Source organism: Azolla caroliniana, unplaced genomic scaffold (assembly GCF_043228905.1).
Source record: "Azolla caroliniana isolate FFs.n. ecotype wild unplaced genomic scaffold, voAzoCaro1.0.p SCAF_9, whole genome shotgun sequence".
NCBI lineage: Eukaryota > Viridiplantae > Streptophyta > Polypodiopsida > Salviniales > Salviniaceae > Azolla > Azolla caroliniana.
In genome coordinates, this window is record NW_028230444.1 from 20,148,718 (window position 1) to 20,162,066 (window position 13,349).

General features: G+C 35.9%; 1 protein-coding gene across 1 annotated transcript; it reads right to left on the reverse strand.

Annotated features, from left to right (window-relative positions):
* Nucleotides 1-1,153: 1,153 nt before the first annotated feature.
* LOC147860513 (polygalacturonate 4-alpha-galacturonosyltransferase-like) lies at nt 1,154-6,805 on the reverse strand. Its single transcript, XM_087324287.1, has 10 exons — nt 6,222-6,805; nt 5,863-5,897; nt 5,687-5,746; nt 5,451-5,600; nt 5,256-5,364; nt 5,147-5,181; nt 4,726-5,048; nt 2,898-3,255; nt 1,843-2,430; nt 1,154-1,732 (listed from the first exon to the last, which is right to left on the reverse strand). The coding sequence occupies exons 1-10, from the start codon at nt 6,358-6,360 to the stop codon at nt 1,460-1,462; spliced, it is 2,070 nt and encodes a 689-aa protein (XP_087180413.1). The 5' UTR covers nt 6,361-6,805; the 3' UTR covers nt 1,154-1,459.
* Between the last annotated feature and the right edge of the window lie 6,544 nt (nt 6,806-13,349).

Below are 13,349 nucleotides of genomic sequence, written 5' to 3' on the forward strand. Positions count from 1 at the left end.
GGATTCATCAACCTATTGAAGGTTTAGACAACAAAAATATATTTGAAGATTTTGTATCAAGTTTGATTGATTATAATCCATCGAAGCATAACTGAATCTGTTGAAAATTAATAAGTATTACATCACACAAGCAAGAGGAGAAACAAAAAATATGTTCTCCCAATGACATACTAATATTCATGGACGATCTTACCTCCAAATATTATTAAATACAAATATGCTCTCCTAGAGATTGGCATATACTAACTAACATTCATGGATTGTTATACCTCCTTGAGACATTATTCCATACAAATATTTTCTCCCAGAGATTAGCAGATACTAATATTCATGGATTCACTTACCTTCTTGAGACATTATTCCATACTCTATGAATGATACCTATACTTATTCTACTAATCTCTCATAAGAATTGAAAGCTTTATCGTTTTGATTTGTAAATGTACCACTTCACATGAAACCGAGATGCCAAGCCTTAGGGAACCAAGCAAATTCACACAACTCTTCCATCAAATTTGAGTCAATTTCAAGTGAATGGTGAAGCTACTAAAGACCCCTGCTTTCATAGATGTGGAGAACTTCAGAAACCATCCATAGAAGGTTTACCAGTTCTTTGTGCAGAAACACTGGTTATACACATTAACACATTACCATGTTTGTTCATCATAATGGAATTGACACTAACATGAAATGCTTGAGACTTACAATGGGATATGGAAAAGAAAGTTTGAATTAAATGGTTACTTCCATCCTCAAGAAAGAAGATTTAATCAAAAAACTCTTGCCAAAATAGCAGTTGTCAGACTTGCAATACTTGGTAACCCATCACACATACTTGATATTAAAGATAGTGTGGAAAAGTCATAATTAAATAGCCATGTTCAAAGTATCGACATAATTTATACATACATATATTCATTCATGCAGGTTGCATTCTATGTTGACTGTGGCGTGTAACAAACACATTAATGAAGCTCTATCATAACAGTTCCTGTGCCATGCTAAGACCAATGTAACAACTAAAAATTACTGCTGAAAATATTCACTAGCTAAACTTCATTTTTGCAAAACAATGATTGTATGCCAACTTGATAGACCTTCATGAATCTTTGGACAACAACCAAATCGCATGTAATTAAGTAGAAAGAAATACATCAGGATTAACCATCATTATGCTTTGAAGTTTCAGAAAACAGTGTATATGAATTACATTGAACGACATACAAAGTGACTTATCTCATATTTTGCATCTTCCTCCAGATCATGTCAGCTCCAATGAGAAATTATCTTAATGTTATACAATGTATATGTGCAAATAAAAGAAGCTTCCAGCCATCAAATTATAAAAGGGAAGGTAATAAATGAGAATGGAGGTCCTTTTGTGTGTGCTCATTTTTTAAAATAATAATAATGAATGAAATAGAAAACCAGGGCTTTGGCAATCTACAACATTATAACATTACATAACATTGCATTGCTGCAAGTATGAATTCTCATAATTTACATATTTGGTCCAGTATGGCTTGTACCTGGACATGGCTAGTTCTAGCCAAGGTTTCATGTTCCCATTGTAATGCACTACAGCAGCTTTATCGATGTCATCAGTCTCCACATGTGGATCATACCCAAGTCCGAGCACATGCCATGATTTATCCAGAGGGTACGTAAGATTGTAAAATGTGATCAAACCTGGGGGCAGTGTTCCCAGCTTCCACAAATCCCTTTGCTCATTCTACAAATAAATAATAATAAATGAAAGACCAAAATTAGTTAGTTTTCCACTCATAGCAGACTATAGACAAAAAGATATGATCAGGGGTCAAAGCACAAGATAAAACTCACCAGATCTTGCCACTTGTGATATATGCCCGTAATATCCTGCTTTTTCCATTCACGGAGATCAAATATGTTCATACCATATGCCCATCCGCATGCATCTGGGCTGAAGTTGTTCGAGATAAGTGGGTTTGAGAAGTTCAAATATTTATCAAATCGATGAAAACTCTCACCACATGTCTCCACAGCCCCATTCACATTTCCATGAAGGTCTATAGACCATAATGGGGTAAGGTCTTTCTGAACCACTATGTCATCGTCCAAAAAGAGAATTTTCTCAAGCTTAGGGTAAACCTCAGGCAGATAAAAACGCAAATGATTTAGCATCGATAAATATTTGGGGTTCCGATACTTCAGATTCGACGATGCATCAGCCAGAGTTGTGGGATTGTCAGCTTTGAAATAGTATTCTTTCATAGATGCAGTTCGAAGTTGACGGAGGACAGGACAGTATGATGCATTCAGCCATTTAAAATCATCTATATTCTCTACATTCACTGTTGCTGCAACAGGAGGGTTTGCTAAAAACCACATCTTCATTGCTGCTACATTTAGCTTGTCTGTAACCAGATGAAATACATGCTTTTCAGGCTCCTGCAAACAAAAAAAATAAATGTTTTTTTGTTAAATAAATAAATAGGATAAAGCTATGCCTGCTAAGGTTTAAGCTATGTTTCTCTGATCTATTAAAACATTCTCCCAACAACTGCTCTCCTGTATTTTGTGTTAAATGTTTCTGTTTTTTCTTATTCTTTTTTCCTTTTTCTGGGAGGGGGAGGGGTCATGCTTTTTATGAATTTGGCAGGTTTATTTCCTTTAAAGCTGCTAAGATTTCTACAAACTTGGGTTTTCTTAAGCTATTTAAGGATTCTAAGCGTAAATTTCCAATCAAATTCTCTCATTGTAAGTAAGACTACCTTTTGACAAACTTTTAACATTTTCCTTCACAATATGCTATTAAGTCTTCGTGAACCATCACTCAAAATCAATTCAAATCAAATCAACGAATCAAATAAACATTTATTTTTCTCCTCTATTTAAATATGAAATTCTATTCATACCATTGCATTATGTACAGTTGAATTGACCACCACTGCAGCAGCAATGACATTATCTGAGAATACTGCATAATGATAGAGGCTAGGATCCTCCAGCTTCTCCGGATTTGGGAATCGTTGCTGATTGTCAGGTAGTGAGTAAAACTCAGAGGTAAGCAGCATGGATAAACAATGAATACCTTTGGGCAATGTCTTTGCTACAAGCTGCCTAAGAACTGTACTCTGCTTATTTAATGAAAGAGATTGATCCTCTGAAGATTGCAACATGGCCCTCAATTTTTTGGTGATATCTTTACAGTCATATAGATTCGTCCTTGCCTTTGATAGAGTCTGACCCATGTTCTTGATCTTCTCAGAGGCACTGTAGAGCACATCAACTTTAATCAGAAACCTTTAAACTTCTCAAGCAGTGAAAGAATGTAGGGTATCTAGTTTGAGCGGTCATAACTTCTTTCTGTGCACTTTCATGATTGCCCTCCCTCAATGTTCCTGAAACATGTGCATTCGTGGAAGAGAGAAAGCCACTAGACAGAACGATTGTGGTAATGAACTACATTAAAGATGAGGTTCAAAGGTCAAGAATCAAGTTTATAACAATGGGTCGATGGTACACTCATTGACAAAAGCTTAAGATCATTACACTCGGTTAACTACTCTTCTGTCTTAAAAACTGGGCCTTACACTTTCACTTTCTACAATCCAAGTGTCGAAATGCAAAGCTAACAAAGACAATGGAGAAGTAAATCACTAAACCCTGTCCAATGATATTGGTGAAATCCTTCTCTATGGATGCATAGAAAAGTTGAGGTAATAGGACATGAGAACAAAAAAGAAATATTGTGTTCTGAACCAGTGCAATTCTTCAAAAGCATGAATAAATATGAGCTCCTCTCCCGACTAAGAAAAAGAAATGCAACAATCAACAAGGTCAACACCAAAAGCATGAGTAAATATGAGCTCCTCTCCCAACTAAGAAAAAGTGTTGCATCCACACTTATTTTATTAGCTTGTGCTTGAATCCATTTAGATTCTAATGTATGACCAAATTGGAATGTTCTGAAAACCCACGTATCTTAGCTTATCCCAATACAGATTTATATCTGTGATGAAACGGATAATTCTGTTATAGTCCATCCCAATATGCGAGATTTATATTTTCCATTATCAAAATGGATCCAACTATGCTCGACAGTGTGGCTTGGAAACTTGAGGTATTTGGTTACAATGGTAAAGCATGCAGAAGGAACAAACTAAGACCTAAATAGATATGTAATTATCTTTTCTGCCTTCCACCAAGAAGTGATAGTCAAAGAGCTGAAGCAAACTCAAAAACAACATTGAGATAGAATCTGAATCTGGCACCCCATGAGGGGAAGGGAACATGATACGCACCAACAAGACACAATTAGAGAAAAATTATTCTTAATATAAACAAGCAGAGATAGAAGATCAAATAGTATATTGAACAAATGTAGGTGTTGATATGACATTTAATGGGAATCTTCAGCTCCCTCAAATACTAGATTGACTTATATCCGCGTTCAAACATCAAAACCTTATCCATCATATAAGAGAACTATCGGTTCTGAACGCTCGAATGGACGACAAAGGAACAACCATATTGAAGGGATGATCAACTAACAAAATTGGTGCAAATTTGGAAGAATTTAAATAAAAACAACAGATTTGTTGGACCTAAAAATCAGAAATATGGAAACAGGATTGGTACAAATAAATGAGCACCTTGAAACACTCAACATAATTTTGATCAAAGAAAATTGATACAACACACAAGAATGCAAAATCAGACTACTGTTTCTTGGAAAAATACCTGCGAGATAGATCAGCATCTACAGTTGCACCTTCCAGAACATGGCGGCATTCCTTGATACGTGAATTCAGTTCATTCTGAAGATCAGTCATTTTGCGTGCATGTGCAATGCTTGCATATACTCTCGCCATGATTAATTGATCCTTTACAAGTCTGATGAGAGTGTCAGCCTCTAAGTCTCTTTCCTGACGCCAAATGCTATATTTGTTCAAAACATTATCATCTATATCTTTTCTTCTTTGGGAGAAATTTGCTATTGCTTCACTTTCATTTACTTGCATGAGCTTCGAAACCCTCTCCACTTTTCTCCGGTCTCTCATTTGCTGAAATTTTCGATACAGCATATATAGCAATAAGTTCACATATGGATAACATGCATGGATAAGTAAAACCAAACACACATTGTTAAAACGATACATACTTGTCTTGCTATTTGTGCAGATGCAGCTTCATCATCTGTAGGGACAATAAACCTTATTAAATGCATATAAATGTTTTTCACAATAACTAGGAGTTTGGAAGAGCCTTACTGGTTGAATTTAGTTCCAAACTCGAAGGTAATGTAGCTTCTCTCAACTTTTCCTTTGTTTCAGGCAGACTATGGTCCTTTTCTTCATTTTGTGCACTAGCTGATTGTTCCTTTCAAGCTCAAAACCTTAAATTAGTCCAAATAATTCTTATATGGGATTGATCTATACCAAATAATCATGGCCAACTAATCATACCACAGGTTCAGTTAAATTAGCTTCATTGATGACTCTTTTCCCCAATGGTTTTTCCACCACCCAAGATGATGAAAGGTCTGTTCTTCCGATCACATTCAAACTCAGCGGACCAGTATCATCGTCTATATTTGATCTAATGACATCAAGAACCTAAATATCGAGAACAATCAAATAGCAATTCAAATGTATGATCATACACAGACTTCAGAACTACAACAATTTTCTTTTGCTTTTACCTCCTTCGTAAATAACCTTTCGATTTTCTGCAAGGCATGGAACCTAGCATCATCTACAAACTACAGATAAAAAATTCAGAAAGATTAGCTTCTTCACCAATGGAACATTCTCTGGTGGAACTTTTTTTAAGTTCATTTTTTCCATGAGCTTTGGATTCAAAAACTCAATTGCTTACAGAATCGCTGGTCCCATCAGAAATTTCTCCACTTCCTGCAAGGAGTGATGGAACAGGAGGTACTAATCGTCAGATTATATACGACCCTCAAAAGCAGAGGAATAGTGATGATATGGAACACACGACACATTCAATCAAAGAAAAGGCTGGCTCATAACCAGAGAAAGTCTCAAGAACTAGCAAATCAGTGGTGAAGCTAATAAATCACATCAGCTTGCATAAAAAACAAAACACGGATCACCCAGCTTGTATGCATCAACTATTGAACTTAAATCCGCTTGAGCGGAAAATTGGATCAAGTTTTCTGCCAACAACAAAGAGAGAGAGAGAGAGAGGTGTTAAGTTAGGGAGAGATATACCCAAAGAGATGAAGTTGCCAAGCCGAACACCCAAGAAGATGAGAGGAGCCACCACTGATATTAGAAGCAACGCAATGACTGGAATCCGAAACTTGGCAGATCGAGATCTCGGGTTCATGCCCCCCCTTCTTGGCGGCATATTTCCCGATTCAATTGTAATGCATCAAAGCAAAAGAAGAAGAAGAAGAAGACAGGGATTGATAGGAAAACTGCAATGTAAATGTCCACACAAATGTCAACCCTTATTCTTCTGTTTCTTTGCTCAATGAATTGGTTCTCCGATCGGTTCTATATTACACAAGGCTCTGCAGATCTAATTGTATCACAGTTGTGAAGAAACAGAGGAAAGTTTATTTCCTTCAGAAAAGGAAGGATTTTTTGTGTATTGTTCTCAAGAGATTGAAGGCGTAATTTGGGAGTCTTTATTCAAAATCATTCACATTCAGATTCAGATTGAGAGTGTCTTGTCCTGACATAATCCATCTACTATACAACAAAACTGACTTGCCATCCAATAAAGTATTAAGGCAATATGAAAACAATGAATGGAGATATCAAAAGACAGAGAGAGACAGGGAGGTCTTGCAGGGGATATGAACCAAACAAAGGTTTCCTTGGTGACTCAGAAGATCATAAAAAATCTATGTATATGTAGAAACAGAGACAGAGAGACAGAGAGACAGAGAGAAGCTTTCAGTTATGAGATCTTTAAAAGAAGGGGGAAAAAAAAGAAAGTGATGATGATGATGATCTTGCTAAGCGTTGACTGTACACACAACATAAATATATTCAAGGCTTTCTGTTGCCCCTCTTCTTCTTCATTCTTCTTCTTCTACCTCCCTTCCAGTTCCTTCCTTTCCTCCTCCTTCTGCTTTGTTCTTGCTCAAAGAATGAGAGCTTTCTTGGTTATCTTTTCCAAGTAGAAAAGAAAAAGGAAACAAAGAACCCATCTCAATAAAAGAATGAATACCTGTGGGTCCATGCTCATTCTAGGGCCCACCCTCCACAGACACACACACGCACTCTCTCTCTCTCTCTTTCTATCTCTATATCTATCTATCTCTCTCTCTCTCTCTCTCTCTCTCTCTCTCTCTCTCTCTCTCTCTCTCTCTCTCTCTCTCCAATCCTCTTCTTCTACTCCTGCTCCAGCTCCTGTTGCTTCGATTTGCTGCTTTCTTTGCCTTCTGCTTCTGCTGCTTGGCGTTCTGATTTGTCCTGTTTCTCTTTCAAGCTTCCATGGATTGACTCTATGTGTGTGTGTGTGTGTGTGTGTATTTATAGACATTATGCACTGTTTTGTTTTTTGTTTTTTCCTGATAAATGTACAAGCTTTACTTAACACTCAAAAAAACAGAGGAATACCCCAAATTTCAAATACTCTTTCTTTCTTTCTTTCTCAATATGTACATGAAAAGAAAGAAAGAGCCTCTATCTCTATACATACATGTGTGTGTGTGTGTGTGTGTGTGTGTGTGTGTGTGAGAGAGAGAGAGAGAGAGAGAAGAGACTCAAAGCCATGTGATAAGAGACTCAAAACCATGTGATAAGAGAGACTCACTCAAAACCAATGATGGAGAATGAGAGAGACTCGGAACGAACGATACGTATTACAGAGACGATGAATACGAGAGCTCCCTACAATAATCGCATTTTGGATTTCGGTCTCATAGATCACAATCGGCGGTCGGCCTCCTATGGACATTACAAAAGATATCTATCTCACTGTCAGGGTCTGTTACTTCCCGTTATCAGCTAATTCTATTGAGGCGTTAGCTTTTCACATTTGGAACGAAAAAGGAATTGCTCGCATCTATGTGATGCAGCATAATTATTAATTCTATTGAGGCTTTAAGCTTTCACATTTGGAATGAAAAAGTCGTGTATAATTTCCAAGGGAAAATGTGGCTCCTTATGCCAGCCCGAAACCACCCTTCACAAACATCTCACGATATTGGAATGATAAGTTGTCATGGTGTTAAGAGTCTATTACTAATCAATAGACCAAAATAAAGTAAAAAGAAGGAAAATAGATTGGATAGAAAAACCCGTTCCACCCGACCACCCCCGAGTTATGATCTAGACGTAGCCAACCTACCACTAACATCCCATACTGCCGGATATTAGGATGACTAATACCTTGGAAGGGATAACACGATCGTCGAGACGAAAGCCTAGCCCGCACCACCGATGTCTAAGATAGCAACCTTCCGACGTAATCTCCCTATGAGGGTAGCTAAGCCTCATATTTATACCTCTCCCTAGGTCCCTTGAATATGTTCACATTAGTCCCTTTTTAACATTAGTGAACATACCCTTCACTTATGTAATATTAGTGACCTACCCTCACCTACATTACGTGTACATAACATACTCCTTGACTTCAAAAGATTGTACTCTTGCAATATAAAGTGCAGAAATTGTGCGTTAAGAGTATGCTTGTATTCCCATGTGGCATCATCAATAGGTTTATACATCCATTTGATCTTGAATAGCTAAATCTCTTTAGAACATAAAAGTTTAGACGAGAATCAAGAATTCGTTCAGGAACATGAGGTTTGTAAGAAAAATCCTTTAATGTTACAAGATCTTGGATTGTGATGGTGTTATCAGAGCCTAAAACTTAGCACACTTGCCCATAGACAATATGCGTGTACTGTCTAATGTATCACAATGTGCTCATCCTCTTGTATGTTGATGACCTAGTAATCATAGGAGAACATTTAGTTGCCATGAAGAAAATGAAGGGTCTACTTCCTAGAGCATTTCAAAATGAAGGATATATATGAGGCACCATGATTAGCAAAATGTAGTTGAGTGTGTTTTTATTAAGCCTAAAGCTGGAGTATAAGGGCACAATTTACAACAACGGTTGATGAATCCTTAAAGACTTCGACATCCAAACCAATTACACGAGAACCTTATTTCAATAACCTTTGCAACATATTATTGGCTCGGAAGTCAATGTGCCATGGATATATGAAGAAAATTGAAGTTCCATTAGCACTATATCAAAGACTAATTTGTGATCAAAAGTGTTGATTATTAGTTTTTTATTAGAATACTCATATTGTACTAATCATCCCCTCTTGTCTCAAGAAAAGTCTTTATCTTTTGTATATTCTCTCTCATTCATTCACTCTCATATACATATATTTAATTTATTCTAGTGCATAAAAGTATACCATTTAGTTCTTCACACATTTATGTATGCTAGAACATCTAGATTCTAGAGCTAATATTTGAGGGAATTACAAGTCTTGATATATGGAATGTAAATATCTAGATTGGTGTTTGAAATGTTAGCTTTCATTAAAACTTGGGCAAGTTAGTCATTAGAGATTGTTTATTTGTCGGGACAATCGGAAATGGTGTGCTTTTTGGATTGTCTAGTTATGGTTAGAGGCAACATATGAGAGAAAATTACAAAGCTTCCATTTTGGGGTATAAAATTCCATCAACCAAGGCTAAATAGAAATTGAGATAGTCAATTGGATGATGAGGTGTCCATTGGACCATCTTGAACATGTATTGTGCATACACACAATTCCTAGATTTGAGAGCTTTACATGTATGATATCAACTTCCATGAAAGATCTTAGGGTTTATGTTTAATACCTTTCACATATATCGTGACTAATGAAGCCATTAAAAAAACACTAAAAAGCATGTGTCAGACCAAGGGAAGGAGAACACAATAGACTAACCCTAAAGCTTTAAGTCTAATGGTCACTCCAATGTGAAACGGTACAACCTTTTTGTAAAAGAGCCACAAAAGTCACTTTTGTGCCATTTCTTAGCTCTTCTTCAAAAAATTGGAGTTTTCTTCCCTTGTAATGTAAGTCATTTGGTTAACGTTCCCGATCTCAACCCATTGAAATTTATTAACAAATTTTACTCCATAAGTAAAATTGTAAAATTATAAAGTTATTACATTGGGTTTGATTTATCAAATAAAGAAATTGGCGTCATGTAATCATAGAAACAAATAGAAATAACAATAAATGGACATGGCATCCATATAAAAAAAGTCTAAAGACATTTTATGGTTAATTGAAATGTTCTACCACGAAGATTGTGATAAAAGTAAAAAGTTGTGGGGAACGCAATTCAAAATGTTCTAAATTATCTATATGCTTCGTTAGAGCATTCAACTTTGGTTATTCATGAGAACATTCAAGTTTGAATGTACACCAGAACATTCAATGCTAGTCCCTTAGATACTACTCGTGTTACGTCCTTCATATCAATGAACAATTGGCAAGTGTTTCTAAGTACAAATTATTATCATGTCTCATAAGAATGTACCTTACAAGATGTTTCTATTTGACTTATAATGCACTTACAAATGTAAAGCAAAGTGAAAGGGAAAATGAAGTTATTAGTTGTTGTGTGTGAATGATCTTGAATGCATAATAATAAGATAGAGATAGGTTCATCTCAACAAGTGAGACTTTCTCTCCTTTTCCAATTGCAATAATGCAATGATCAATCTTTCAAAGTGGGGAGTATGTTATGTGCACATTCCACAAGCAATTACCTTAATTCATGGTAAATAATAGGGTTGGAGGCAAGCATATTAACTTTTTATTGATTTATTGTGAAGGATGCCTTTTTTCCGTTATACATAACTATGACATGGAATTTTGTTTTTTTTTCCCCAAAACAAATCAGCTTCCCTAGTTAGGTGAACCACGTATATAAATCAGGCTATGTACACTCTAGGTATCTATAGATACACTACTATTTACATGTTGTTTCCATATATATTGGGTTATCGTTGTATGACACCTTAGATAAAAAAAGGTGGGGCAATCGCTATCCTCATAACAACAAACGATTGCATGACAAAACCTGTTATTTTTCAACAAGCATCAAGACACAAGTTACAACTAGCAAGCTTCTAAACCCACATGATAGCAACTAGGCATTGATATCACCAAAAAACCCTAAAGCCTTTTCCGTTATTTGGTTTTTCTTTAGCTTCTTTGTGCAAATAGTCCGTTAAGTAATACACACCCTATTATAGATTTAAGGGAGATGAACCTCGAGGTCTAGCTACCTCTTAATGTCTAGGTAGGCAATGAGCCTTAGATGAAAGGATTATGGTTTGGTGCAAGATAGTTAATATTTGAGCCTTGTATTTAATTCCCGTGCAAATAATGGTGAATTTTATAATTTTATAAATCTAAGGAGTTAGCATAATATTTGGTAATTCTAGTTTTATCTCCACATTTATGTGCATAAGTCTCAACCAATAATGTTAAAATATATAGAATCCAAAAACATTGATGCACAAAATGCTACCCTCAACTCATAAATTGAGACGAGCTAAAATATATGAAAACATATCCCTCATTTTCGTTGCGAAGACCGATGTTATGAAGTATTGATCCCATTGTTTGCATATACTTTTGTCTGTAAATAACAATCAAACAATAAAATTTTCTCAAAGTTATGTGTGTGCATGTGAAATGTGAGTGGAATTAATGGGGACCTAAACCAAGGAAGATAGTTTGTCGCTAAAGAGTCACGACATTGATCGGTGTGGAGTCGCCTGTCCAAGTTAGGTTTATTATGTCAACTTGTGGATTTATCCCACGTGGGAGTAATATGTATATATCTTAGGGGAGATGTTGATGTGAGTATCCTTATATATAATGTTATTGTGAAGATTGTAATGCATGAGGGTATGTATGAGTATTTGTTTGCTTCCAAGTGTATGAATAAGAGCGTATAGAAGTGTACATGTGTGTGTGTGTGTGTGTGTGTGTTCATGTATATTTATGTAAATATTATTCGCAAGAATATATGTATATGTGTATATGTGTGTAAGTCGGATAAGGGGATGGGTTATTCATGTAAATATTTGAGTATGTGTATATATTTATGCAATAATTGAATATAAGTGTGAGAATATTAACGTGAAGTAGTACATACGTGAATGTGTTTGAGTGTGCATATGCATTTATAGGTTTAAGTTTATGTATATGAGTATTTGTGTAAATAAGGATATACAAATGTGTGTGTTTGTGTATGAATATGCCTTTATGTATTTTGTATGTGAATGTGTATGGGAACAAGTATATGTGTAAGGTTATCTATATGTGTGTATATTTTGTGTATGTTTTCAATTATGTGTAAAGGTTAATGATACAAATATATGTATAATATTTGTCTTATGTACGGGTGTATACATACATACATAATTATGTGTAGAGTTGAACACTATTGAGTGATGGTTGGAACTTGGTGGGTCAACCTCTCATGCATTGGGTTGCCCGCTTTATCTTTAGGAGAGTGGGCTCCGTCTATTTAGCCTTAGGCTCTCTCCTTTGTATGCGTAGCACATGAAGCCTTGTGTGATGCGTCAAGTCACTTGTTGAGTGGTTGTCAGGTAGGTTCTCCTTCATGTGTGGTGTTGGGTTGTCTATTGAATGGCAACAAGTTGTGTGTTGAGTAGTGTGTGTTGAGTAGTGGTTGTCTACTCCTTTGCGCCGTTTTACCCTTCCCTTGTCCACACTCTCATGTGACGTGCTTTGTCATGCACCACCTATTCATCTAAGCTTTCTTGTGCCCTTCCTCTTCGTGTGATGGTAGTGAGTAAACTTTCATGTGTTGCAAACTTCCAACACACCTCAAGCCTTTGTGTGGAGTAACACACGAACCTCACAAGCCCTTGTGCTATATAACACATGAACTTTTGTATGGTGTGATATATGAACCTTTGTATGTTATCCTTGAAAGTTGAATGCCAACCAATTGGCTAAACATCAAGTTATTCGAGACACAATATCATAGGTTTGACTCCCACCAATTGAAAATTTCTATTGCTAGTAACATCTTCCCAAAAACTTCAATTGATTATTTAAAATTTTCGTCATGATTCCCAAAGAATTTCCTAGATGATTGTACAATGAAGGGAAACAAACATCACATTGTGTGAACATACACAAATTCATAGATGACTGATACTCATTGAATCAGTTTTAAACTAGAAAGGTTTGTTACGATCCTCGGTTGACCTAATAAAATCCTTTTCAACATATGTATAATTCATTACAAAAAAGATACAATAAGCCACGATAATCCTATTACACTTGAGGTACAAGATACAATTGAGGTTTAAAT